The following is a 27848-nucleotide window of genomic DNA, read 5'->3' as shown; positions in this document are numbered from 1 at the left end:
AGACTAACTTAAAACAGAAAAATCTCCTTTTACATGACCAGAGAACCCTCAGGAGTTCCCTACTGCCTCTGAAGTAGAGTTCAAACTCCCAAGTCCCCCACAGTCCAAGAGCTGTATGCCTAAATTTCCCCCCAGAACAACCAAGTCAACAGATAAAAACAATACATGATCAAATGTAGGTTTACAGCCATCAGCACATTTTTATTGACCATTAGTGGGTGGAAAAGGTGGGATCTCTGGAAGGTACTAGGAAGACAACGGAATCAGTCACAAATCTGTAGGAGTTTACAGTATGAGAGATGACAGCCAGACATGAATTTAAGAAAGGTTAACTTTAAAAGAACACATCTGTAGGCGGTGCGTGTGGCTGGGTCAGTCAGTGGAACATGCGACTCTTGATCTCAGAGTTGTGAGTTCAAGCCCCACAATGGGTAAAGAGCTTACTTTAAAGATAAAAAAAATAAAAAAGAACACATCTGTCCCATAAGCAAGATTGTTAACATGCTTAGTGTTCAATGGAGACATGGAGAAAGGGCTTAAGCTGGACTTTAACCATATAAATAAATGCTAATTTGCTTATGTAGTTTGGTTTTCAATTCATCTTAATATTTATTAGAATGGACACCGTTAAAGACATCTTGTTCAATTCAACGTCAATAGTTGAATTGAGTGCAGTGTACTGAACAGAAACTAATTATTCTACGTGAAATAGGAGTAGAGGCACAACTTTTCTTTGCTTTTAAGCCAGCCCCTTCTCCAAGTAGTACAATTAGAACTTGCATTTAAAACAATACATGAAGAATTTCACTACTGGTTAAACACAGGACAGAAGAAAAAGGCATGTTCCAAGATAGAACTTAAAATTGTACTTCAGGGGTGCCTGGGTGGTTCAGTCAGTTAAGTGACTTTGGCTCAGGTCATGATCTCGCAGTTTGTGAGTTCGAGCCCCACGTTGGGCTCTGTGCTGCCAGCTCAGAGCCTGGGACTTGCTTCAGATTCTATGTCTCCCTCTCTCTCTCTGCCCCTCCCCTGCTCACACTGTGTCTCTCTCTGTCTCTCAATAATAAATAAACTTCCAAAAAAAAAAATATACTTCAGAGCTTCTATGTATCTGAAGTGTTATGAAAACTATAAAGCCATTATTACTCTATGAGTGTTTAGATAGTTACCATAAAGAAATATGACATCAGAAGACTAATCTATTTATATGATTCAGTCTGTTCCCCAAATACAATGAGCGTGATTTTTTTCCAAAACACAGATCTAAGCATGTTAACCCTCACTTCACTAAATCCTTCAATGAGACCCTATTTTTCTTAGGATAGACAAGCTTAAGAGGTCTAGAAGATCCTGCATGACCTGACCCCTACTTATTTTTCGGGTCTCTTTCACTCAACCCCAGCATCACTGGCCTTTTTTGTTCTCATTTTCCCTGCTATAGTTAACTTGTGCTTACCATTCAGGTCTCAGCTCACTTGTCACTTGCATAGGTAATTACTTGGCCAGAGCAAAACCTCTATTGTAGTACTCTGTACTTCTTTGGAACATATAACAATTTTCTATTTGTGTGATTATTTAATGCCTAGTTAAAGTTTATGGTCTAAAAAAGCAGAGATGTTAAAATTTTCCAAAAAATGAAAAATATGTAAAATGTTATTTAGAATATTTATTATTTTAAATAGCCTAAGGGATAAATCCAGGAATAGCAGCATTTATCCTCCCAGGTACTACCCTTTAAAAACTATAAAACATTGGGGCGCCTGGGTAGCTCAATTGGTTAAGCGTCCGACTTCGGCTCAGGTCATGATCTCACAGTTTGTGAGTTTGAGCCCCCATCAGGCTCTGTGCTGACAGCTCAGAGCCTGGAGTCCGCTTCGGATTCTGTGTCTCCTTCTCTCTCTGCCCCTCCCCAACTCGTGCTCTGTCTCTCAAAAAATAAACAAACATAAAAACTATAAAAACCCATATCTAAACAATAACCTAGCCACTCTACGTTTTTGTTTATCTGTAGAATATAGATAACCTTAAAGATAAGCTACAGCTATTAAATGAAAAAACATTATAAAGTTTAAAACAATGTAGGGTACCTGGTAAATGCTAAATAACTGATGCCTATGAATAATAAACCCCTAATTAATTCTGATGTTCTTTCAAACAAGTTAAAATGATTCTGATAAAGGAGTCAATTGTTACATCTTCTATTACAGTTTTTAAGATGGTTATATGATTCTTATCAGTTTTCCTATTATTTACTATAACCCAGATTTCGCTACTTTTTAAGATACAGACAAGCCATTAAAATATGTACTTAAAATACACAAATACATTAAAATTTATCTTAAAATGCGTATTTTATTTTGATAGCCAACGACCATCAATCAGACAAAGAAAAGAAAACTAATTTTATGAAGAAAGACAAATCTATGGAGTGGTTTACAGGAAGTGAAGAATGAAATGGCTCAACTAAACCAACTTGGAATCATTAACTACAAAATGTCAAACTACAAGACAAGTGTCAAAATGGGACATTTAAATTGTTTTGAAATGTTACACATCTTCCTTCAGCTTTTGTTATTTTTTGAAATTATATGTAAAAGTTATACAAATCATATACAAAAAATTTCAATCTATGAAAGTAGTGTTTTGCAATATAAAGTTCTATTTTGATACCTTTCCTTCTTCACATCAGTTGCTATCCTCTGAGGTACTCAGTTAAGTTGTGGTTTAAACTTCCTCAGCTTGACAAGAAATGCTAATTTAAGAAGAGAGAAAAAAAGTAAGGTCATTACAATAATTAGAAGAAAACACCATTTAATATGACCTGAAAACATCACTCACCTGTATGACCAGTTTGCCAGTGTATAGGTCTAGCAATATAGGGAAATGATCCATATGGAAAATCCGAATGTGATTCTTCTGTTGTAGAACAAAATATATATTATAAGCTACATAAAATATGTTATAATTTGCTCACAAAACTGTTAAAATACAAATTACTGTTTCTTTAAGTTTTTTCTCTCAGACATTTTTTTCAGCATTTGTTTTGGAACTACTCTGCCAGTTATCTTACAAGACAATTTGAAAAGGATTAAATGATAAACTTGTATATGGTTTTATAACCAAATGGGTAAGCTTATATATCATAAATCAATGGATATTTGAACACTTGTTCAAGAACTAAATAATGTGTACATACAACAAGGACCTAAATTTAGTTCTTTGACAAATTCTAGCAGTGTCCAGAAGTTGCTTTTTGGAATATTAGCCATTTGCATATTAGGTCCTATTCTTTGCCTTCAGTAATAATCACTGATCTAAATTCAAAACATCCTTTAGTATATTTAAAGTATTTCATAAGCCAACCTCCTTGATACAAGTAAAATACAAATATTATAAGAAGTTCAATTCTTCAAAGGTATCAGAGTTTTACATAAAAGGCAAAAAAACATTACTCTGTCCCTTAAGAGATTTTAATTTAACAAAGAAATAGTACATTTCATCTTCTCTAGGGGAAAAAAAAACCCAAATCCCTGAGAAACAGCTCTGATTATTGGTCAATACACTCAGGAGCCTATTCTCGATTTATTATTGCAAACACATATGAAATAAAATTGAAGCTTACCATGGTCATCCTCTTGAAACATCTCATCTTCAATGCTAACTTTCTTTTGAGAATGTAATTGTAAATCTATATTGATTTTAGGTTCTACTTTTTGAGGTAAAGTTCCATTTTTCTGTTTTGCAAGGCAAACCAACCAATCTCTGACAATAACTTCACTTATCTTTTCACATGTGAGAGCAAGTTCACAGATGCGAATTCCATCTAAAAGTTCAATAACCTGTGTGATGCTTTTAGAAAAGTGGAAAAAATGTACTTTAAATTTCTACAAAAATAGTAACTTTATACTTAAGTTCACTCTATCTCTTGACCCAAATTCAAAGGCTATAGTTAAATGAAGGGGGAAAAACAAATATGCAAATTAGAGCACACAATAAGCAATTTCATAGAAAGTAAAAAAATACAGAGACCATAATTTAACATTATTGTTCACAATACACTTTTAAAACTTTTCTTCTAAATTGTCAGAAGAAATACACATCTTATATTACCATTTAGGTAAAGGATGATTTAAACAGCAATATAAATTAATTGGGACATACGTCATTTCGTAAGTTTTATGAGATGACCTATATACCTAATTCTAACTCAGTTACAAAATGAACATTTTAACCAAATACTTAAGACAAAATAAAAGTGTATTTAAAATCACATTACAGGGGCACCTGGGTGGCTCAGTCGGTTAAGTGTCCGACTTCAGCTCAGGTCATGATCTTGTGGTTCTCAAGTCTGACCCCCGTGTTGGGCTCTGTGCTGACAGCATGGAGTCTGCAGCCTGCTTCAGATTCTGTGTTTCCCTCTCTCTGCCCTCCCCTACTCAGGCTCTGTCTCTCTCTCTCTGTCTCTCTCTCAAAAATAAACATGAAAAAAAATTTTTTTTTAATCACATTACAAAGAAAAATAGCCACATTACTCACTTTGCTAGATATACAGCACATATACCACCCTGTTTAAGATTTGGGTATAAAACAGGCAAAGCAACTTGAGGATTCAACATATCCAAAGCAACCTGTTGAGAGGAAAGCAAATCAGACTGAGTTTTTTTTAAACAAAGCACAAGTTTTCTTTCCTTACTGTGGTATAATGATACACTTTAGAAAGCGATTACCCAGTTACAGTTTTCATTTTTTTAAATATAATACTATTAACTATCATTTTGCTGCTGCCCCCCCAAAAAGCGTATTTACTGTTACACAATTTGTCATAGTACTTGACTATATGAAAATCATAATGGCATGTCTTACGCTTGGCAATACTGATAATACAGGAATCTTTCTTTAGCTGTATTTCATATACACATATGTATACAAATACATACTTTATAAAGTTTCACTCAATACTTTAATTCAGCTTTTGGCAATAGGAATTCACATGATCTCAAATATGTATTTCTATGCTCAACAGGAAAGTTATGAATATTAATTTCAGAGATTCTAAAATGTAAGAATCATGTCCCTTGTTTATTTATTCTATATTCAACTGCAGACTATAAGGCTATAACTCACAAAAGCTGTTAAATGAATTCAATGAATAAACGAAATTTTTAAAAATCACTTAAAATAAAATAGGGTCAAAATATAAAATAAAGTGGCTTTCATTGATGGATAACTCTGAATGCTAAGGGTAGTTGGTACAACAACATATTTATTAAATTAGAAATTATTCCATTATTTGTCCTTTTTAAATGGCATTAATGGTTCATCAATCATTATTCATTCACCAAATGTTTACTGAGCACCTTCCATGTGCCAAGCATTTTGCTAAGTAGTAATAAGAAACTCTGTTTCAAGAGAACATATATCCTAATAAAGGGATAGACATTAAACAAAAATCCAATAGATATGTAAATCAGAGGAGGATAAGTGACAAGAAGAACTATAGAATTATAAAGCAAAGTAAGAAGGATACAGAGTAACAAGGAAAGGAAATGCCATTTTATATATAGGTTGGTCAGTAAAGAGACCTGAAGAAAATCATTAAGCTTACCCTGTGGAAATTTAGGGGGGGAAGTATGCTCCAGATGTAAAGAACAGCAAATACAAATGTTCTGAGGCTGTAGGATACTTGGTGAATCTGAGAAGGCCACTGTCACTGCAGTGGAGACAAAAGGGGGAAATGGTAAGAGATGAATTCACTCACAATTCAGTGGCATGAAGTACATTCGGACTTATTAAATCCATACATAGAGAAGATTGAGAGAGGGCAAGGAAGGATGAGGACTTGCAACAAGCAAACAGCATTGTATGCCATGAGCGGTATACATTTTGAAAAGGTAGAGCCAGTTGCAATTAGGATTGGTTGTGGGATGTGAGACAAAGAGGAATCAGGATGAATCCAGTGTTTTCAGCCTAAGCCACAGAAAGAATAGAGATGTCCTTTTCCAATGAGGAAAATGATGAAGACTATGGGAGGAGCAGGCTTGGCAGAAATAATCAAGAATTCAGGTTTGGACATGAGTTTAAAATGCCTATTAGATTCCAAGGAAAGATCCCAGTGACTGAATCAAAGGGTCAAGACGATGAACATTAATGGGTTTCTCTGGGTGTAGTTTGTCTATGTTATTGACGGGACCAAAAATCAGACAACCAAGAAAACTGCCAATCCTGTTGAATACTCTCTTCTCAGTGAACATTTCCATCTAGTCACTCAAACCAGAAACTTGTTGGGAGTCATCATTTTCTTTACCTTGAACTCTCTTTTGAGGATCTGTGCAGTTTTGACACTTCTGTTTGGATTAAAATTATCCAGCCCCACAAATATACCTCTGAAGTATTGTTCAAAGTCATCCTACTGCTAATGCCTTAGATCAGGACCTCATTGTATCTTGTTGAAACATTACAATAGCTTTCTACATAGACTCACAGCTTCCGTCATTGCACCACAATTACTCTAAAATAGAAGAGTACACTTATCTTGATGAGTAGTAATACATGGAATTGCTGAACCACTATATTGTACACCTGAAACAGATCACTGTATGTTAACTACACTGGAAAAAAAAAAAAAAAAAAAAAGAATTACTCTAAAATGGGAATTTGGACATTCTGCTTCCCTATTAGGAACTCATCGGTAGTGGGGCGCCTGGGTGGCTCAGTTGATTAAGTGTCTGATTTGATTTCGGTTCAGGTCATGATCTCGTGGCTCGTGAGTTTGAGACCCGCATCAGGCTCTGTGCTGACACCTCAGAGCCTGCTTGAGATTTTCTCTCCTTTTCCCTCTCTTTCTGGCGCTCCCCCAACCCTCTCCAAAATAAATAAATTTAAAAAAAGAAAAGAACTCATCAGTTGTTCCCGTGACCTGTAAGATAATGTCCATATGCCCTAGCTTGATACATACGTAAGTGTTCTTCATTATCTAGCCCCTGATGACATTTGCAGTTTCATCTCATGACACCTAATTTCTACAGTCGTGGTATTCCACACTTGTGAGTCTTTACAGTAATTGTATGTCTATCTTCTAGAACGAAAGCTCCTTTAAATGTATACTTCATTTCTGTCTTAGCATAGTACATTGCAGTACAAAACAGGTCTTTAATAAATGCTTATTGTATCAAGAAACAGTGGTTCAATAATTCAGAGAATGATGATAATCCCCCAGTTAGATGAGTAAGGTATATATATTCCAGTGAAGAAGGTGACCTTTGATCTAAACTTTGAAGGAAAAGTAGAATTTAAACAGGTGAGGAAAAGGAGAGAAATAATAAGATGAAAATCATAGCTAATATTTCTTTAATGCTTACTATACATGAGGCACTGTTCTATGCACTTTATATGAAGTATCTTATTTAATCCTCAACAACTCTATGAAATAGGAAATATTGTTATCATTCCTGTTAATATGTGAAGGGACTGAGGTACAGAAAGATTGAAGTAACTTACCCAAGGTCATCTTGGCTATTATGGGAGCCCGAGTGAACCAGGCTGAGTGGACTCCGAAACTTATTTCCCTCTTCCCCGTTCCCTTTCTCTCCTCAGAGATAATCATTGTCCTGAAGTTGGTAATGTTCCCAAGTAATTTTATACTTTTACAACATATGTGTATTGCTACAAACGATACATGGTACCGTTTTACGTAGTTTTAAATTTTACATATACACACATTTTTTATAATGCTTTTTTCACTAAACATCATGTCTTTGAGATTTACTGATGTAAATATAATACACTATTTCACTATGTTAAATAATACTATTTTTAGTATCCCATTGTGTGCATTCCCCTTCTGGTGGTTAGGCTTTTTAAAATTTGTCAAAAATATTTTATTAGCCATTTTTTCTCCTTTTGTTCTCTTTGTGGTTTTCCATCTTTTTTGTTCAGTTTAGCATCATTTCGGATGGCAGGAGTATGACTCCTCCTATATTTCTCATACTGATAAACATCTGGCACTATGCTCAAGAGTCCGCTGAATAAATCTAGTAAGGAATATTCTTTCTTTTAGATCAAGGATGGTTCAGCAGGTTTCCAAAAAGCTTCAATGATATCATTAGAATCCTTGTGTGTCATGATCATCAAACAAACTTCTGATGACCAATTAACCTCCCAGGTATCTATGACATTCTTATGGATAGCCTAGGTAGAGAAAAAAAAAAATTGGGGGAGGGGGGCCCTTACTGAGCTGTAATATGCAAAACAAACAAGGATAAAGAAAAAAAACTGTATGGGGCACCTGGGTGGCTCAGTCGATTAAGTGTCTTGACTACAGCTCAGGTCATGATCTCATAGTTCAGAGTTCAAGCCCCGCATTGGGCTCTGTGCTGATAGCTCAGGGCCTAGAGCCTGCTGCAGATTCTGTGTCTCCTTCTCTCTCTGCCCCTCCCCCATTTGCACTCTGTCTCTCTCAAAAACATTAAGGGGAAGAAAAAAAAAACAGAATTGTGGTCCTTGTGTCCAGGATCTGTGTCACCAAAACTATAGACTTTAAGAACGTTAGAGATAGGAACCAGTCTTGATAAAAATCTCATTTTTCAACCAGTTTCCCTCATAAATGTCCTAAAGTAATCCAACTTTCCAAAAGCCAATTAAGAAAAGCAAAGAAGACTCCTTACCTAGACCTCAGTCTGTAGTGTCAAGCTATGAAATGATAATGGAATCATTAAGGATAAGGTAACTTATTCGAATTCTGAGGGGCACCTGGGTGGCTCAGCTAGTTGAGCATCTGACTTTGGCTCAGGTCATGATCTCATAGTTCATGAGTTTGAGCCCCATGTTGGGCTCTTTGCTGACAGTTCAGAGCCTGGAGCCTGCTTTGGATTCTGTGTCCCTCTCTCTCTCTGCTCTCCCCAGTGCTTTCTCTCTCACAAAAATAAACATTAAAAAAAATTTTTTTTAATAAATAAAGAATTCTGAAACTCTGAGGCCACCTAATACCTCCACGTCCCACATCTCCACCATCACTGGTCACAGCCTAAAATATCATCCTGTCATCAACTATCCTTCTCCCCTAACTGAACCTCCCAGTGCTCTCCTTACAAATCCATCTGCTCCACTTTCTGGAGCTGTGTTCATAACAAATGCCTCTGTCCTCAACATCTTTAATGAGCGCTCATCTACATCCTGACATTAACCGTCCAAAGATTCTTCTTGGCTATTCTCTCACAAATGGAGGCTATTTATTCCCCCAAATCTCACAACGTGAAGTCAGGCACTAGGATCAATATGCTTCCAATGCTGCTTCCAAATTATTATTCCTTTATCCTGGAAATGCTGAAGTTCATGATATTCAGTCACTCCTCTTCGTATTTGGTTTGGTTATTACTCCACATTTATTAACAACTTTGACATCTGATTCAGTATGTCTTTCTACTCTAAATCCTATCATGATATTAAAGGAAAATATTCCTCCTACAGATAGAAATGGTGCAAATAATGAAGGAAGAGCCTTCCGTATAAAGTATGATGCCTGTTTTCTTTGTAGTCAGTATTAGATAATATCATAGCACCCACTTTAGAAAACTTACCGCATCAAATGTTAAAGATTTTATATCTTCAGTTGCTCCTGAAATATCCTTATGAATAAAATTCACATTGTCTGGCCACTCTTCTACATGACTTATTTTCCATGAATCACACCAGTTTTTATAATTCTTCTTAGCCAATTCAAGGTGGTCTTTTCGTATTTCAAAACTGAGGACTTGTCCTTGTGATCCCACTTAATTAAAAAAACAACTTATGATATTTCATTGTATTTATTAGTTCATAAAAGATTATAAAAACTTATTTTGCAAAGGTAGTACATGGATGTGAAAAAATAATACAAATAGTGCATGGTGTAATATAAATAATACAAAACTATCGCATCGCAGAGCCTTAATCAATCTTCTTCAGAGGCAACCATGTTACTTTGGTTACCTACTTTACCATGTAAAGTGTCTCTCGCTGTTTTTAACACACATTAAAACATACGTGTATTATATATACTGTCCCATGCTTACCTTCTTACTTACCAGTGATATTTCAGTGATTAATGATCTACTACATTCTTTTTAAGAGCTATTATGTTCCATCGTATGGCTATTCCATAGTTTATTTAACCAATCACCTACTGATGAACATTTAGCTTGTCTAGTCTTACGCTATAACAAACAATACTGCAATGAAAATTATTTTCCCTAAATCTTTGTATTCATGAAATGACAGTCCTAAAAATGAAATTGCTAGCTCAAGAGGTATGTGAATTTTTTATTTTGAAAATCATTACAAAATTATCCTCCAGAAAAATGATACCAATTTACACTCTACCAACAATGTAGTAGAGTGCTTATTTCTCCATACTTTCTTCAAGAAAGAGTTTTCAAACTTTTTATCTGTGTCAATCTAAAAACTGAATATAGGGGTGTCTGGATGGCTCAGTGCATTAAGTGTCTGACTTTGGCTCAAGTCATGATCTCGCAGTCTGTAAGGTCAAGTCCTGCACGGGGCTCTGTTCTGACAGGTCAGAGCCTGGAGGCTGCTTTGGATTCTGGTCTCCCTCTCTCTCTGCCCCTTCCCTGCTCATGCTCTGTCTCTTTCTCTCAAAAATAAACATTAACAAAATTTTAAAAAAGGAAAACAAGAAAATATAAGTAAGTAAAAACTGAATAACTTATCACTGAAGTTATAATTTACATTTCTTTAGTTATGGATGAAGTTAGGCCTTTTATTTTTTAGTACAAGCTTTTTTCTTTTTTTTAACGTTTATTTTTTAGAGAGCGAGAGTTAAAGAGCAAGCAGGGGAGGGGCAAAGAGAGAGCAAGACAGAATCCCAAGCAGGCATCACGCTGTCAGCACAGAGCCCAACACAGGGCTCAAACTCACAAACTTTGAGATCAAGCCCTGAACCAAAACTAAGAGTTGGATGCTTAACCCACTGAGCCACCCAGGTACCCCAGCCATTCATACATTTAAAAGAGATTTGTATTTTTGTGTGTGTCTGAAAAACTTTTAAACTGTTTACCATGGTAATAGTGGAGTTTCTGCAAAAGACTAATATGTATTTTAATTTACAGCAAAAATTTTCCACCCACCTCTGTTTGAGGTGATTTGAATATCATTTGGAAGCTGTCCCACATCAGTCTGTAGTTTACTAATGGAAAGTTTAAATTTATTTATTTATTTGTAATGTTTACTTATTTTTGAGAGAGAGACAGAGCATGAGCGGAGGAGGTGCAGCGAGAGAGGGAGACACAGAATCCGAGGCAGGCTCCAGGCTCTGAGCGTCAGCACAGAGTCCAATGTGGGGCTCAAACTCACAAGCTGTGAGATCATGACCTGAGCTGAAGTTGGACGCTTAACCAACTGAGCCACCCAGGCGCCATGAAAACTTTAAATTTAAAAAAGAAAATTTTTTTAATGTTTATTTATTTTTGAGAGAATGTGAGAGACAGAGAGAGAGAGAGAGAGAGCGCGCATGTACACGCGCGAGCGGGTGGGGGAGGGGCAGAGAGAGAGAGAGGCAGACACAGAATCCTAAGCAGGCTCCAGGCTCTGAGCTGTCAGCACAGAGCGTGATGTGGGGCTTGAACCCACAAACTGTGAGATCATGACCTGAGCTGAAGCTGTATGTTCAACAGACTGAGCCACCCGGGGGGCCTCTCTAATGAAAAGTTTAAATTCAAGGATGTCTTTTGAAATCTAACTCCAGCTGCAATGCATCATGTTCCCAAAAGATAAAAATGAGTGATAACAATAGCATAAGCTAAACAATTAGAAAAGAAAATTATGGAGAAAAAAATCCATCCCAAAAGTAAATAGCAATAATTTGATCACTCATAGTTTGGGATTATTCATGCCATGACACTCCTCTGATACTACAGATGTTAGAAATATGGGCACTCCTCTCATAAATTTTTTATAAATTCACTCTATCAAATGCCTTTAGGAATCAGTCACTGTGAAGAAATTACTGCCTTTAACTATGTACAGAAAAGAATCAAACAAAAGATTTGAGGAGGCCAGAATGAATTTCCTGACCTTGTATAAACTGGATTATGTTTGTATGTGATGACATTAGGTCAAAGAACAAAAGGTTTAATTCAGTGTATTTCTATCTGTACTCTTTATAAAATCTACCCATATACACCTTCAACAGCTGTAACAAAGTTTATTATTTAAAAAAGAATGCAGGAGGATTATGAGCAAGAGGAGACATGAGGAGGTTTCTGTGATGCAGCAACATTCCTTGTCTCGATCTGGGTGATGAGTACTTGATATGGTTACTACATTAAAAATTCTTTGAAGTCTACACACTTATGATCAGTGCACTATGGCTATGTTACATCCCAATAAAAAGTTTAAAAAAAAAAAAAAAAGGAAGAAGCCCTAAAATACATGGAGGGAGCAAGAGAAAACAGAAAATGGAGAGAGGGTTACAAAGAGAATGACTAGAATGAACGTACAATATGGAAAGAAAAATAGTTGCCTGCATTTAGTTTCAAGGAGAATGCTCTTGATCACAAAGTTATGTGAATATTTTCTAAAACATCTTCATTTTACTTTCTGTTATTAGGAAAGATCGAACATTTTCTTTGCCCATCTAAACCCTGCTCATTTATCCCAATCTCTTACCTGCTTTGGATAAAAATAAGCTCATTCCACCAGAGCCTGAGCCAGCTTCCAAAACAGTATCACCTGGGTGGATGTCCATCATCGACAGTATCATATTCATATCCTATGATTGAAACACAGTACAGGTGACTCAGTGACCAATAAATATGTACTAAGTACACACTCTTACCAAACACTGTGTTGGACTCAGAGAAGAAAGGTGTGAAAAAAAAGGATTAAACTCTGGTCCAGTCTACCAAGAGCTTATATTTTACTTGATGAAATAAGAGATTCAAGAATTGGTTAGTAAATAAAGCAGCACTTGGGGCGCCTGGGTGGCGCAGTCGGTTAAGCGTCCGACTTCAGCCAGGTCACGATCTCGCGGTCCGTGAGTTCGAGCCCCGCCTCAGGCTCTGGGCTGATGGCTCGGAGCCTGGAGCCTGTTTCCGATTCTGTGTCTCCCTCTCTCTCTGCCCCTCCCCCGTTCATGCTCTGTCTCTCTCTGTCCCAAAAATAAATAAAAAACGTTGAAAAAAAAATTAAAAAAAAAATAAAAATAAAAAATAAAGCAGCACTTTAGCATAATACCAAAATTACAGACATTAAGTAACAATAGGAGTTCAAAGAACAGAGAAATCAGCAGAAGGCCCTCACTTAAAAGGCGTAGAGAATTTAAGGAAACAATCATGAAGTAGAACCGGTATGACCATGATTAAAAACTGAAATAAACCACCAGCAATGGACGATTATGATAAAACTGTAACAAGGAACCCTAGGAAGTTCATTTATTTATAAAGAATATCTTTTATGTTTAGTGTTCAGTGTCAAATGTTTTAATACAAAATTTTTTTCTCTAAAGAGAAAAAGCATTACCCCTAGTAACATGGCTTATTAAATGATGATTAAAATATCTCCATATGGTACTAAAAGAGTTGAACATTCTCGAGTCCTGAATTTGCAAACTTAATGGTTATGGGAAACAAATGTAAGTACTTATTAGTGCCTCGTTAGTCCACATTACTCTGTATAGTAAGTCAATATTCTTTTCACTTTGCAGATGAGAGAACTGACACTCCGAAATTAAAATTAAAGGTGACTGTTTCCTCCTAAAATTAGCAATCATAAGATATGCAAAATTCATATGCATTGTTTTATTTTATTATTTTTTTAAGTCTGAGAACAATTTAAATGTTCTGAGATGTGCTTTTTTTTTTTTTTTTTTTTTTTAATGTTTATTTTTGAGAGAGAGAGAGCATGAGCAAGGAAGGGGCAAAGAGAGGGAGACACAGAATCCAAAGCTGGCTCCAGGCTCTGAGCTATGAGCACAGAGCCCCACGCGGGGCGCAAACCCACTACCCCTAAGATCGCGACCTGAGCCAAAGTCGGAGGCTTAAACCGACTGAGCCACCCAGGCGCCCCTGAGATGTGCTTTAAGTACATGAATCAGGACTGCAGTTCCGCATCCGTTTTGTTCTTTCTGGAACCAGTACACACTTAATTCCCACCGCATTACCTTCGGATATGTTATGGCAGGCCCTCTTTTCATCAGTAACACATAGTCTTCCAACGCCGGCCTCCTCAGCATGAAGTGCTTCCCAGAGGAACTCCTCAGTATCTGGCCGGGAAACTTCCCCACGATCTCGCTGAACGGGACTGTCCCCCAGCTACTATTTAAGTGTCCGGCGTTACTCAACCTAAATAATTTTTTAAATTGTGTTTCTCTCTTCCCCGTCTCGGCTAAGATCAGCTCCCCGGCGCGAAAGGGCCCCTCTCTGGAAGTCGACCGGGAAGAGGAGCCATGAAGCTCTTCTGCCTCGGTCCCGGACTGGGCCAGGGAGGGCGGCAAGGGACCCTCGGCTCCCCAGTGGGCGGGACCGGGCTGGCCCTGGTCTCTGCTCGAGTCCTCGCGCTCTTGAGGGGGTGACTCCTCTCGCGGCGTCGGCAGTCTGAGGCTTTCCAGCGACGAAAGACGTCTGGTCCCAGTGCCTCGGACGCGCGGAGGGAGAGACGGGGGCGACTCTGTGCCGGGGGCTTTCCTCCGTGCCGCTTCGCGCCGTCCCTCTCCATCCCGTGCGTCTCTAGGGGAGGATTCGCAACACAGTGACCGGACTGTCTCCAAAGGCTCTGGCCCAAGGCCGCGCAGGAAGGAGAAGGTCGTGAGCCCAGGCCACCTCCGAAGGAGCCGCAGCCGTACGAGGCCCTGACCTCGCCGCGCGGCTGGCAGCATGGTCTCCGGCGCAGGCGCCGTCGCACACAGTGACGTGAGGCCGTTCGAGGCCCTCTCGCGGCCACACGCGCTGACGCAGCCGCCGCTGAGTATCCGCAGCTTCTTCGCAGGAAGAGCTCTGCGACTGCGCGTGAGTGCAGAGGGGCCGAGGAGGCCGAACTGGGGGTGTCGGGGCCCCCGGGTGTCGCTGAGTTAACTGTCTCTGGAGCGAGTCGCACTCCCGCGCGGGGGCCCATTTTCCAACTCGGAATGTGGGCCGAGTAAACAGTTGACCGCTGACCCATTCCGCCAGCCTCACCCCGGGGACAGGAGGCTTAAGAGAGACAAAAGCTGTCAAAGCGCTGTGTAAACTGAAGTCCTGCACCAGCGTAGGCTCAGTAGCCTTCAGGAACACTAACGCCACCTGGTCACCCCCAAGATGTCGGAGGAAAAAGCCCAGAGATGCGTTTGGCTGGCGGCGTTTGGACCGGCCATCCGCTGACCCGCGTTCTTTCCCTGACCGCGAAGTCCCACCCCCTCACCCCCAACCCTAGCAAGTCCCTTGGACCGGGCTCTGACCCTCTGCATGCCTGCCCCAGGCCCAGGGAGTCCCGAAGGGCCGATTAAAGTGATAGTAGTCATGGGGCGCCTGGGTGGCGCAGTCGGTTAAGCGTCCGACTTCAGCCAGGTCACGATCTCGCGGTCCGTGAGTTCGAGCCCCGCGTCAGGCTCTGGGCTGATGGCTCGGAGCCTGGAGCCTGTTTCCAATTCTGTGTCTCCCTCTCTCTCTGCCCCTCCCCCGTTCATGCTCTGTCTCTCTCTGTCCCAAAAATAAAAAAAAAATAAATAAAAAAAAATTAAAAAAAAAAAGTGATAGTAGTCACTGTGTGCTTATTTAGCAGAATTGTTTTTGATAATTAAAATATAACAATTAATGTTACCACCCCTAAAACTAAGTAGAATCATCTTTAAGGGTGGAAAAGGTCATTGCTGAAATAGGGTTGTAGGGTACAGGGGTATTACAGGCTGAATTTAATCCCTTCAGGATTCATATAGCCCAGTCCTAATCCCCAGTACCTCAGAATGTGACTGTATTTGGAGATAAGGTTAAAGAAACAATTAAGTTAAAATGAAGTCACTAGTGTGGGACCTAATTCACTATGAGTGGTGTCCTGACAAGAAAAGGAGATTAGAACACAGGAACTCAGGGAAGACCAGCTAGACAGGCAGCAGATGTCCATCTACAAGCCCAGGAGAGAGTCCTCAGAAGAAACCAAACCTGCCCACAATTTGGCCTATGTGTTCCAGAACTGTGAGAAAATAAATTTCTGTTGTATAAGCAAAAAAACAAAACAAAACAAAAAAAAACACAAAACATCGACTGGATTTTTGGATTCTTTTTTATTGGATCTCTTTAAAAATCATTTATTCAGGTTTTGGCACCCTACCCCAAAAGAATGAAATAAAAATAAATTTATTTAATCCTAAAACCAAAACAAAACCAGGAAAAGGTTATCTTTGGAGTCCAAGGTCTAATTTGACATTAAATGTCACTAACTTGTTTATTAATTCAGCTGGTAAAAGTTTACTGAGGGTTTGACAATACCAAGCATGTTGGATATTTTACTGATTTAACTTTACAACAACACTGTGTTAGAAATAAGTATTCCTCCTTTATGCATAAGAAAACTGACCCAGGGAGGTTAAATTATATGGGCAAGGTCCCAAAGCTGACAAGCGGCATGACAGGGTTTCTGACCTAGGTCACTCTGCTTCAGCAGTCCACGCTCTTTGTACTGTAACACCCCTTCCCAAAAACTGGTCAACAGTACAATTGAATTTAGAATTCAAGTCAAAATATGCTCAAAAGGCTATGAATTCAGTTTCAGTTTGATAAAAGAAGTCTTTTTGTTGCTTTTGAAGATAAATTAAAACTTTCTAAACTGTGCTTTCTAAAACATCAGCCACCACAAACTCCATTATCAGGTTTCTCTCTTTCAGTCCTAAAAATGAATAAAGAAACTGCTCTGACCCTCCACCCCAACTGTTCGTCTCACTTCTGTTTTTTATTTGTTTGTTTTGATTTGGTTTTAAGGAAGTTTTCTTGTTTTGTTTGTTTGTTGAGAGAGAGTAGGGGGGCGGGGAGGGAGAAGGGCAGAGGGAGAGAGAGAATCCTAAGCAGGCCCCACACTCAGTGCAGAGCCCCACTTACCGCTCTCCATCCCATGACCCTGGGATCATGACCTGAGCCAAAATCAAGAGTTGGATGCTCAACTGACTGAGCCGCCCAGGCACCCACCTATGTTTTTTAAGAAAGTTTCTATGATTTTAAGAAATCTTTTTATTATTACTCCCAAATGAGGGCCTGGGTTGGCACTGTCTGAATCCTAAGCCCTACTAATGGTTTTAAAATTTATCATTCCTGCTTTATTATCTCTTAAAGATGATTAAATTGTATTTGGCTGTTATCTCAGAAGGAGTAGGGCTTGGAAAGAAGAAGATATAATGACAGAATGTGGGAAATAAGTTTACATATCTTTGATTTCTAACATAAACTGTAAAAAGCAAATAGCACCCCTTTTTACTATTTGAATAAGACACGATGTTATAAATCTTTGTCGTACACACATCTAATGAAATACATTAACATATGTTGAAAAATACAATTAATCCTTATTAATTGATGATCTTTCAGAGCATTTAAGCTCTCAAAAAGTCACTATGCGTGCCTTTCTCTTTTTGACTATCCTTTTCCCTTTCCTTCCATCTTCCCTAGGAAACTGTCAGCCTGTACTCTGAAACTATAGTGAGGCATCATCAACTCATATTTATAAGGCCAGTGTCATTTAGTCAAGCAATTATTTTAAAGTCCAAACAGCTTTCAAGGAGTACTGTGGCTGATGGCTAACATCTTAAAATCTCAAGTCAAATTAGACCATCAGTTCTAATTCCACCAATGTTCTCCTCTACCTCTTTGAGTGTGCTTCTTTCCTCTCTTTTGTATAATTTTCCCTCATCCTTCAGGTATCAACCTCACCAGAATGGTGGCTTATAATAACTCCAAAACACTGGGAGAAGTGACTCTCCTATGTGCTCCTGGTATATATCCTGTCTTTAGACCAAACCCTGCATTGTGCATGTCAGATTAAATAAGATCACTGTTTATTTACCATTTCTGAAGTTAGAGGATAAGATTGTGGAGAGGGTTGTGTCTAACCCATCATTATAATTCCATTGCCTGTTATAGTGCCTGGAACCCAATGTGCCCTCAATAAATATTTGTTGAATAAATGATTGAAGAAAGTAGGAAATGAGAAAAACAGCAGCCCTGATACCTAGGTGCCTATACTAAATAATTCAGCATGTAAATATTGTCCAAATATATTTAATAGTTGTATGTTTTATTCTGTATCTTTACATGTACTTAGCTTTTACTAGAACTGCTGAAGTTCATGATTTTTTTAAAACTGATTTTTAGCAAAACATAAAGTATCTAAATCTGAGAATATAACTGCTTTTCTCTTGCTTTTTCATGTGTTTCCCCCTGTTGCTGCTGAACTTGAATCTGGATTCTGTAAAACTCCTCTAGGATATACTGTTGTGTATTAGAAACTGAAGGAGTCAATTGAAGGAGGTCAAAAGATACAAACTTCTAGATATAAAATAAATAAATCCTGAGGATATAATGTACAACATGGTGACAATAGTTAATATTACGTTGCATATTTGTAAGTTGCTAAGAGAGTACATCTTAAAAGTTCTTACACTGTCTCGATATTGTAGCTTTATTCTAAATTTTGAAATCAGGTAGTAGGAGTACGCCAATTTGTTTTTCTTTTAGATAATTGCTTCACTTTGCATTTCCATATAAGGATTAATTTACCAATTTCTACAAAAAGTCCAGCTAAGGAGCACCTGGGCAGCTCAGTCGGTTAAGTGTCCAACTCTCGGGTTCAGCTCAGGTCATGATCTAGTGGTTGTGAGTTCAAGCCCTGTGTCAGGCTCTGTGCTGGCGGTGTGAAGCCTGCTTAGGATTCTCTCTCTCTCTCTCTCTCTCTCTCTCTCTCTCTCTCTCTCTCTCACCCTCTCTCTCTCTGCTCCTTCTGCATGCACACTCTCTCAAAATAAATAAACATTAAAATATTCCTGATAAGATTTTTGTAGGGATTATTGAATTTACAGAGCGAATTGAGTACAATTACTATCTGGACAATATTGAGTTTATCAATATTGAGTTTATTGAGTTCATGAATATGCAACGTCCTTCCCTTTATTCAGGTCTCCTTTAAGTTTTCTCAGCAATTTTTTATACTTTTTAGAATACAAGTCTTGAACTTTTGTTCATTTTCCCCCCAGGTATTTTTTCTGTTGCTATTGCAAATGGAGTCATTCTCAATTTAATATTGATTGTCTATTGATAGAATGTAGACATACAATTGATTTTTATATGGATCTTGTATCTTGAGACCTTGCTACATTGATTTATTAGTTTTAGAATTTTTTGAGGATTCTTCAAAATTTTCTATAAGTTATCTGTGAATAAAAATACTTTTATTCTTTCCTCTCCAATTTGGATGGTATTATCATTATTATTATTAACTTTATTGCAATAGGTGGAACCTTCAGTAAATATTGAATAGAATTGGTCAGAATGGAAAGAATTAACTTGTTTTCAATCTTAGGAGGAAAGCATCAATCTTTCATCATTAAGTATGAAGTGAGCTGTAGGTTTTTTGTAGATGCCCTTTATCAGATTGAGGATATTCCTTTCTGTCCCTACTTTGTTAAAAGTTTTTTTTTTTTTTAATTATCAATCGGTGTTGGATTCTGTTAAAATCTTTTTCTTTATCAAAAAATGTTTTTCTTTATCTTTCAAGATTATCATGCATTTTTAATCCTTTATTCTGTTAACATGGTATATTACAGTTATTGATTTTTGAATGTTAAGCCAACCTTACATTCCTGGGATAAATCCCATTTGATCATGGTCTTTAATCTTTTTTATATATTGCTGACTAGATTTGCAAATATTCTGTTAAGGATTAGAGACTGATAGGATCTATCACTTTGTAGGATAAAAAGAATTAGTTAAACGTTGAATTGTTAGTAAGTTCAATGAAGGCCTGGAATTGGGGCAGAGAGAGGATTAGAAGAGCTTAAATTACAGGCAGAGCAAAAGAGCAGGACCTATAACAAGAATGATAAGGGCAGGAAACCGGAAGCAGGTCAGGGTTTAGTGATGTTTGAGACCATCCACAGTGAATGATGATATTGGGGAGGGTGACAGGGACCAGATTACAGATTGTCTTGTAATCCATATATATTAAACAGCATAGAGTTTCTTCTGTAGGTGCCAGCAAGCTTGTGGAGGGTTTCAAGTGGAGAAGTGGAATGGCCAGGTTAATAATCTACAAAGATCGTACCACTGAGACCAGCGTGGAGAAAGGGAGTCTAATACAAGCAGTGGTGGCAGTTCCAGTGGGAGATATAAGGCTCAGATAAGAACAGAAGTGGTAGAATTGGATGGAGATGAGGAAATTGAATGGAGAATTATTTAAGAGATAAAATAGGATCTGATGATTGATCAGATATGTATATGTGTTTGGGTAGAAGTGAGATGTGGGACTGGGTAACAGGTGGCTTTCTGACTTTCTCCAGTGGCTAACTGGATAGTTGATGGTATCATCAGCCGAGGCAAAGGATATAACAGAATGAGCACAATTAGGTTCGGCTGCATATGACATAACCCAAAATACTGTAGTTTAAACAGCAGGGTAGTTTAATTTTCTCTTGTATAAAAGAAGTCCAGGCAAGGTGGCCCAGAGCGTATATCATGCTTCAGGGTTTCTAGATCCTTCTATCTTGCTGCTCTGCTCTTCTTAGCGTGTCGTTTTCTCCTCAAACTCCATCATGGATGCTCTAACTTTTGGCCATCATATTTGAGTTCCAGGAATTAAGAAGGAAAAAAAGCAATGAATAATAGCAACCCCTGTCACTTTAAGGACATTTTGTATTGGCCTATAGTCACATGGTCTCACAGTTTGCAAAGAAAGCTGGGAAATGTACTCTTTATTCTGGAAAGTCACATGCCCAGGTAAAGAAGTGCCCCAAGGCACCCTGATGTTAGAGAGTGGGAGATAAGGACGATCCAGGAGAGAAGACAGAGAAGGGGAGCCAGAGAAGCAAGAGGAAGCCAGGAGGGTGTGATGCTACGGAAGACAAGCATACTGATGATAAGTCATATGAGATTCAGACTTAAAATGGACACATATATAGCAATGTAGAGGTTACTGGGCCCTTACTGAGAATTTTGGCATAGTGATGGGTTGGAATGAAAATCCCGTTAGAGGAGAGAAATCAGAGGAGAGAGATTAAGAAAATTAGATTACTTTTTTTTTTTTTAAAGGAAAGAAAAGATTGGGACAGTGCCTTTGGGGGAAGTGAGGTAAAGGGAATTTTATTTTTTAGGAAGAAAGAAATAACAGCATGTTTATATGTTGATGAGAAGGATTAAGTTGAGAAGTAAGATTAATGCTGGTAGAGAGAGGAAAGACGTTTTGGAATAATGAGATCTATAACTTATGTGGAGGGGTAGCCTTTGCTAGGAGCATGGACAATTCATCCATAGCGCCAGGAGTGACAGAGCACAGGTCAGTTAGAGTTTGTGGTACTGGAAGCTTGTGGAAGTTCTCTTGTGATTGCTTCTATTTTCTCAAAAAATAGAAGCAAAGTCATCCACTGAGAGCAAGGAGGATGGAGTTTTGAGATGGTAGGAGAAGATAAGAATTAGTGTCTAGGAGAGTGGAAGTGTGAATGGACTCGGGAACAATTGATAACGTGGCAGCATTGACTTCCCATGTGAAGCTTGTGACCGTGAATTTAAAGTGCATAAGAGTCATAATAGGTGGCTGTGACTTTTCTCTAGTTACTTTCAGTTGCTTTGGGGGGGAAGAGTTAGGTTTTACCAGGTTTGCAGTTTTACCACGGAAGGACTATGATGTGGGAAAGAGGCAAGGGATTTGAGGGTTGTAATCGTAGACTTTAAGATAAATTAAGGGGGCAACTGGGTGGCTCAGTTGGTTAAGCATCTGACTTCTGCTCAGGTCATGATCTCATGGTTCATGGGTTTGAGCCCCATGTCAGGCTCTGTTCTGACAGCTCGGAGCCTGCTTTTGGAGCCTGGAGCCTGTTTCAGATTCTGTGTCTCCTCTCTCTGCCCCTACCCTGCTCGCACTCTGTCTCTCTCTTTCTCAAAAATAAACATTTAAAAACTTTTTAAAAATTAAAAATATATAAAAATATAAATTAAGAGGAAGGAGCAGCCATTAAGGAGCTGGAGGGAGCAAGCCTTACGGAAAGATAGGAGTTAATGGTTAGAGAGTGGTGTGGGAAAATTGAGATTAGGAAGGGGGTGCAGCTATTGTAATGATAAGGTCTGAGACGTGACCATGAGAGTAAGTAAGGTAGAGGCCAAGATCCCTGAAAAGGAGGAGGTCAATGAATGATATTTTGGGTATTGAAGGGTCATCGACCTGAGTTTTATATAGTCTCATTGGGTCAAATTGTTTATACTCAAAGATGACTTAGTTAGAAATCCAACTCCTCCTTTACTGCTCAGCTCTATACCTCAGTTTTGTTATCTGAAAAATGGAGATATTCATAGTTTCTACTTCCTAGGGTTGTTGTGAGGACTGAATGGATTAATGCACACAAAATACTTAGCATAGTACCTGACATATGGTGAGTGCACAATAAGCTTTTATTTTTACTTGTATATTTGTGACTAATCTATAACTCTAGCTCAGACTTTTCTTCATACAGATTCATATATGCTCCTTTACAACAAAGTCCTTGAAAACGTTTCTGAAAATCCCTTTTCTGCACTTTCTCACCTCCTTTTTTCTTTCTCACCCTCTACACTAAGTCTCCCACCCCAAATGCTTTTGTTTTGTTTTTGAGAGAGAGAGAGAGAGGGTGCAAGTGAGCGAGGGGCAGAGAGACAGGGAGAGAATTCCACAAGGGGCTGAGAGAGAGAGAGAAGCAGGGCTCACCTGAAGCGGGGCTCACCCAAGTGGGACTTGGGCTCACCAGATGCAGGGCTCAAACTCACTTAAAGTTGGGCTGTAACTCACGAACCGTGAGATCATGACCCTAGCCCTCAAGTCTGATGCTTAACTGACTGAGCTACCCAGGCGCCCCTATTGGATTTTTTTTTTTTTTAAGATTTTATTTTAAAGTAGTTTCACACCCAACGTGGGGCTTGCACTCATAACCCTGAGATCAAGAGTTGCATGCTCTACCTTCTGGGCCAGGCACCCCTCAACTGTTTTTGAAAAGTCACCAACGCCCTTGATCTTGCCAAATCTTGGTTCGTTTTCAGTCTTCATCTTACAATCTTTGACATGTTTTTGATCAGTTTTGCTTCCTAAATCCTTATAAAGATTTGGTTTCCAGGGCATTTCATTCTCTTGGGCTTTCATCCTACCTGTTACCCATTCTTCATCTTCTTTGCTGGATCTTCCTCCTCTTCCTGACCTCTAAAGGTTGGCACATTTTGGGGCTAAGTTTTCTTTTCTATCTGCACTTATACCCAAAATGCTCTGACTAGTCCCACAGTTTCAAAAAGCATTTGTATGCTAATGCATCCAAACTTCTATCTCTGTGATCTTCTCTTATAGCCAGCTCCTCCTGAACAACTCTATTTGGAGGTACAATAGGCATATCATACTTAACTGTCCAAAACAGAACTCTTGATTTCCACTCCAACCAAACCCGTTTCCCCAATCCAGTTGATGGAATCACCATTTAGTTGTTCAGGCCTTAGAATCATCTTTCACCTGTCTTTTTCTTACCCTTTGCAATCATTTAGCAAACCTGGTTGGCTCTAATTTCAGATTACATGTGGAATTTGGTCATTTTCCCCACCTTTACTGCTTTCATCTGAGTCCAGCCCACCAGTGTCCTTCTGTATTGTGTGTCTGCTTTCATTCTTGCCCCGCTAACATTTCCATCCAGAGGCCAGGAGGCCTTTTAAGAAATGTAGATCTGTTTGTTATTCCAAATAATCTAAAACGCAAATGTTACCTTGGCACTCCCTGTTTGTAAAGCTTTAGAGTCTCCCTATATCCCTGAAGGTGGTGTTTTTTGTCTTTACCGCTAGGCAATAAGCTGTGTGGGCCGAATAATATCTGGCATTTCTTGAATTAGAATGCATTGATTTGTTGAAACATTCTGGAGTCATTACAAATTGTCTATTTGATGTAGTAACATGGGATTAATCCTGACGAAATAAGCAGCTCCTACCATTACTTTTACACTATGATGTCTGAATAAATTACGTGTGTTATGTGTGCACATGATTACAGCGTGGAAGTGGATAAGAAAAAATGAAAACAAATGTCACAATCATGGAGTTATGTGATTATTTCATCTAAACATTGAGTTCAATCATGTTATAATTAAAAAAAACCCAACAAACCCAAACCTTTTTCTTTCTTTCTTTTTTTTTGAAAAGAAATGTCCCGCTCTCCAGTCTGCGGTCACGTCCCTCCACAGTCCCCTCCCCCGCAGCATAAGTTAGCCTTGGGCCCTCCGGGCCACCGTCCACAGGCTGGGTCCGCCCAACGCTTGCTCAAGACGCGAGGAGCCGCTCCCTCGGCTGTCTACGCTCCCTCCTCCCGACTTCCTCCCTCCAGGCCCCGCCCCGCGCCGGTGCGCATGCGCACAGACGAACACGTGGCTGCCGCGGAGCCAGGGCAGCAATGGCGGCGGGCGGCCGTGGTGTTGCAGACCCCCTGTCCCCGGCAGGGGTTCCTTGCGCCTTCTCCCCGCTGAACCAGGCCTACTTCGCTTTGGCGTCTGCCGACGGTCAGTTGCGAGTGTGGGAGACAGCCAACAATAGGCTGCACCAAGAGTACGTGCCTTCCGCGCACCTCAGCGGTACCTGCACCTGCCTGGCCTGGGCGCCAGCGCGGCTGCAGGCCAAGGTAAAGCAGGCGGGACGGCGGGGGGCGGGCGTCCGCCCGGGCTCGGCCTAGGTGCACCCTCGGCCCCACGGCGCGTGGCCCGGCAGCTCGCGCGGCCCTGCGAGGCCCGGGGCGAGGAGGCACAGAGCGTGGCGGCGGCGCGGACTCCATCCACTTCGCCAGTCCCGTGTGCGGCCTGTCCGCAGGGTAGCGAAAGAGGGCGCGGCTGGATCCGATGGGCCGTTGACTGGAGTCCCACCGACTGACTCCATGCGGTCTGTGCCCCGCGCCCCGCTGTCGTCGGGGCCGCCATGTTCGCATAGGCCCCCGGTCCCCCAGGGCGGCTTGCTTCTGCCAAGCCTCTCGCATCAACATGTGCTCTTCAGTGTCTTGGCTTTTGACAGAGTCCCTCCTTGGGACTGTACTGTTCTTTTCCGATTCCTCTAGTTCATCGGCTTTGCCTTAGGCGATTGGAATGAGTGAGTCTGTTTCCTTGCTTCCGGACACCCCCCCTTCCCCCCCCAACCCTTGGGTGCAGCTCACCACGTGTTCTCTTCCACGTCCAGTGTGTGGGACTCTCACTCTTGAAACTCTTGACTTTCCCAGGTTTGTTTCCATTCTCAGTATTTTGAAACTATACGCTTTTTTATTTTTAACATCTCAATTCCCCTTTATACACGCTTTTAAAACCAAGTCTGAAGTCTGCTATAGGATGTGGAGATAAAGTGAAGTGGCCGGTTTAATTTAATGAATGTCAGTCCAGGTGAAGTTTTTTTAGATGGGACACTGCCGAGTTAGGGAAGGCTTTTCACTGTTAGGGCCCCATCTCAGGTAAGATGTCACTCACTGTTTAGTCACTAGACTACGTCTGCTCTAACTCACATGCACGTGGGTACTACAGGTATAGAGTAGTCAAACGGAATCATTCTAATGTGATTTGGAAGCCTCAGGTTTCGTGTTTAGCTGACACTATGGGTAAAACTTCAAAAGCTAGTATTTAAAACAGAGTTTTAACTCCATCTGACTACCGTGGGGGAGCTTTCTGCTAAATGTTTAGGTTGAAAGTAGGGGTACATCTAACTATGCTTTGGATGAGTATATTTAGGTATTTTTCAGATCTTAAGGTAGCTTTTCATAGTTTCTAGATGAAGTGACTTTAGTTGATTATTAAAAGAAACCTTTTTGGGGCTCTTAAGGTGAACTCAGACTCTTAAAAAAAATCATAGGCGTCATTGTTAAAGTTAGAGCAGTCTGCATAATTTTCCTTTTCAAAATTATTTTCTATGTTTCTATCTTAACAGTCCTATAAAGAGATGACAATATTGATGCTGAGGGAAAATCTGGAACAATGATTGGATGCATGGATCCAAGCTCTACTGCTTACATTTAATCTAGGTTTGGCTTCATAGTAATTCAGTAGTTTTTATACCTCTGATTCATCATTGGTAAAACAGGGGTGATAATACCCACCTCATAGAATGGTTGTGAAGGTGAACATGTTTAAGAACACCTAAGTATTTAGAATAATGTAAGTGCTAAAACCACTGGTCATTATTGATATCTCATGTTTGTATGGTTAGTCCTGGCAGGGAAAGATTAACTTTTTGTCTTGTGAAGAAGAAACTGAGGCTCTGGAAAATTAAGCAACTTGCAAAAAACCAAAAACAGAAATAGAACTCAGGTATTTAGGGCTTAGTTAGTTCTCCATTATCTACAACAAATAGTTAATATTAGGTTGGCAGAAGTTTGTTGCCTGCCCCCATCCCTCTTTGCCTCACCCCCCCTTTGATTTTCTGTTGACTTAAGTCACATTCTGTGCCTCAGGAATAAAACTTTGGCCTAGTTACAAATTTCCTGTTGAAAGTCATAGTTTTAGGTTATGTATATCAGTCTGATATAGAAAAATATCTGAATTTGGTTTCATACCCAGGACTCAACTCAAATTTGGCTTTTGTCACATTGAGCAAGTCACTAGTTTGGAAGGCTTAATTGAAAAATGAGAGTTTGGCTACTTAAAAGTTTTTGTAGGCTTCAGTATCCTTTTATCTGTATGCTCTTGTTTTAGCCACATAACTTTGTGAAATGTTTTGAAATAAGATTTTTAAGAACAGAATCAGAACTAAGAAAATTCAAGTGACTTCACCGAAGCTTTAATAACCAAAGAAGAGATTGTGGCCACTAGAGTTGAGGTACTCTGACTCCTTGTCCGCTTTTCTCATGCGGTAACCCTAGATCTTGAGTCACAGAATTGAGAACTTGGAGGAATGTAGAGACATCCAGTCTTTGTCATATTGGAGATGTATCCTTCTAGAACATCAATTTTACTGAAGATGAGAGAGGAGAAGCAGTTTTCTTGAATGCGCACACATGTTTTGGGGTAAAATAAAGTCACATAATTTTTTAAAGCTAGAAAATGATTAGTGATTTATAGCACCTGCTTCAGTCTCTGCTCCCAGGCCCCTGGGTTATGATCTTTGTCACTTAAGTTTTAAGATGTTCTCATCTTATTAAACCCTTCCATTTCCCATCTTTGAGGATTAGAGTATGAGGCTTGAAATGGATGTTATTCTGAAGCCAGTGTTCCCAGCATGTTAACATTTTTGGAACTCAAACCTGAAGTGGAGATTATGCCACACACCTTTCAGAGTCTTCAGAGAATTATATGACTGCTGTAGTAAGTGCTCAGTAAATGTTAATTGTTATTGAATGCTTCAGTTAGCATTCTCTATGGGCTCATTTTACTATTTACTGCTAACATTCCTCAGTGTAAATCATTTTGTAATGGTATCTTGTATCTGGTTCAGTGATTGGCAATTTGCCACCCAAAGACAAAGTTTGGTGACATTACTACTGAGTGGAGAAAAATGAGTTGGTGCTGGGTTGCTTGGGTTACAAGAATTAAAGCAGTACTTCGTAAATGTTTAGAAAAATCGGATTGCTGTTTCTTGTTCTTGGTCACAGAATGATTCTAATACTTCACATGCCACAGTAGTGTTTGGAGGGTTTTTGTACATGTTATATAGCTGAGCATTTCATTT

General features: G+C 39.4%; 3 protein-coding genes across 6 annotated transcripts in view; 2 read left to right on the top strand and 1 right to left on the bottom strand.

Annotated features, from left to right (window-relative positions):
* Positions 1-3008, top strand: part of SPDYA (speedy/RINGO cell cycle regulator family member A) — a 37282-nt gene extending 34274 nt beyond the window's left edge. For all 4 annotated transcript variants that reach the window (XM_019448567.2, XM_019448579.2, XM_019448570.2 and 1 more), the window contains one exon: positions 2365-3008. In XM_019448567.2, the coding sequence (XP_019304112.1) occupies positions 2365-2453 (89 nt within the window). In that variant the 3' untranslated portion in view covers positions 2454-3008. The remainder of the gene's footprint in view (positions 1-2364) is intronic.
* On the bottom strand, positions 177-15240 carry TRMT61B (tRNA methyltransferase 61B). Its single transcript, XM_019448547.2, is given in 8 exon segments — positions 177-2752; positions 2839-2916; positions 3623-3849; positions 4537-4628; positions 9576-9766; positions 12661-12763; positions 14153-15015; positions 15018-15240. Coding segments are annotated over 8 exon segments (1731 nt in total). The 5' UTR covers positions 15151-15240; the 3' UTR covers positions 177-2708.
* A 9328-nt stretch (positions 15241-24568) lies between these two features.
* Positions 24569-27848, top strand: part of WDR43 (WD repeat domain 43) — a 46490-nt gene continuing 43210 nt past the window's right edge. Inside the window, exon 1 of the mRNA XM_019448533.2 lies at positions 24569-24831. Coding sequence (XP_019304078.1) covers positions 24607-24831 — 225 coding nt within the window. The 5' untranslated portion in view covers positions 24569-24606. The remainder of the gene's footprint in view (positions 24832-27848) is intronic.

Source organism: Panthera pardus, unplaced genomic scaffold (genome assembly GCF_024362965.1).
Source record: "Panthera pardus isolate Hobbes unplaced genomic scaffold, ASM2436296v1 HiC_scaffold_26, whole genome shotgun sequence".
Taxonomy (NCBI): domain Eukaryota; kingdom Metazoa; phylum Chordata; class Mammalia; order Carnivora; family Felidae; genus Panthera; species Panthera pardus.
Note: the sequence above shows the minus strand (reverse complement) of the source record. Positions and strands in the feature narration are given on the sequence as shown.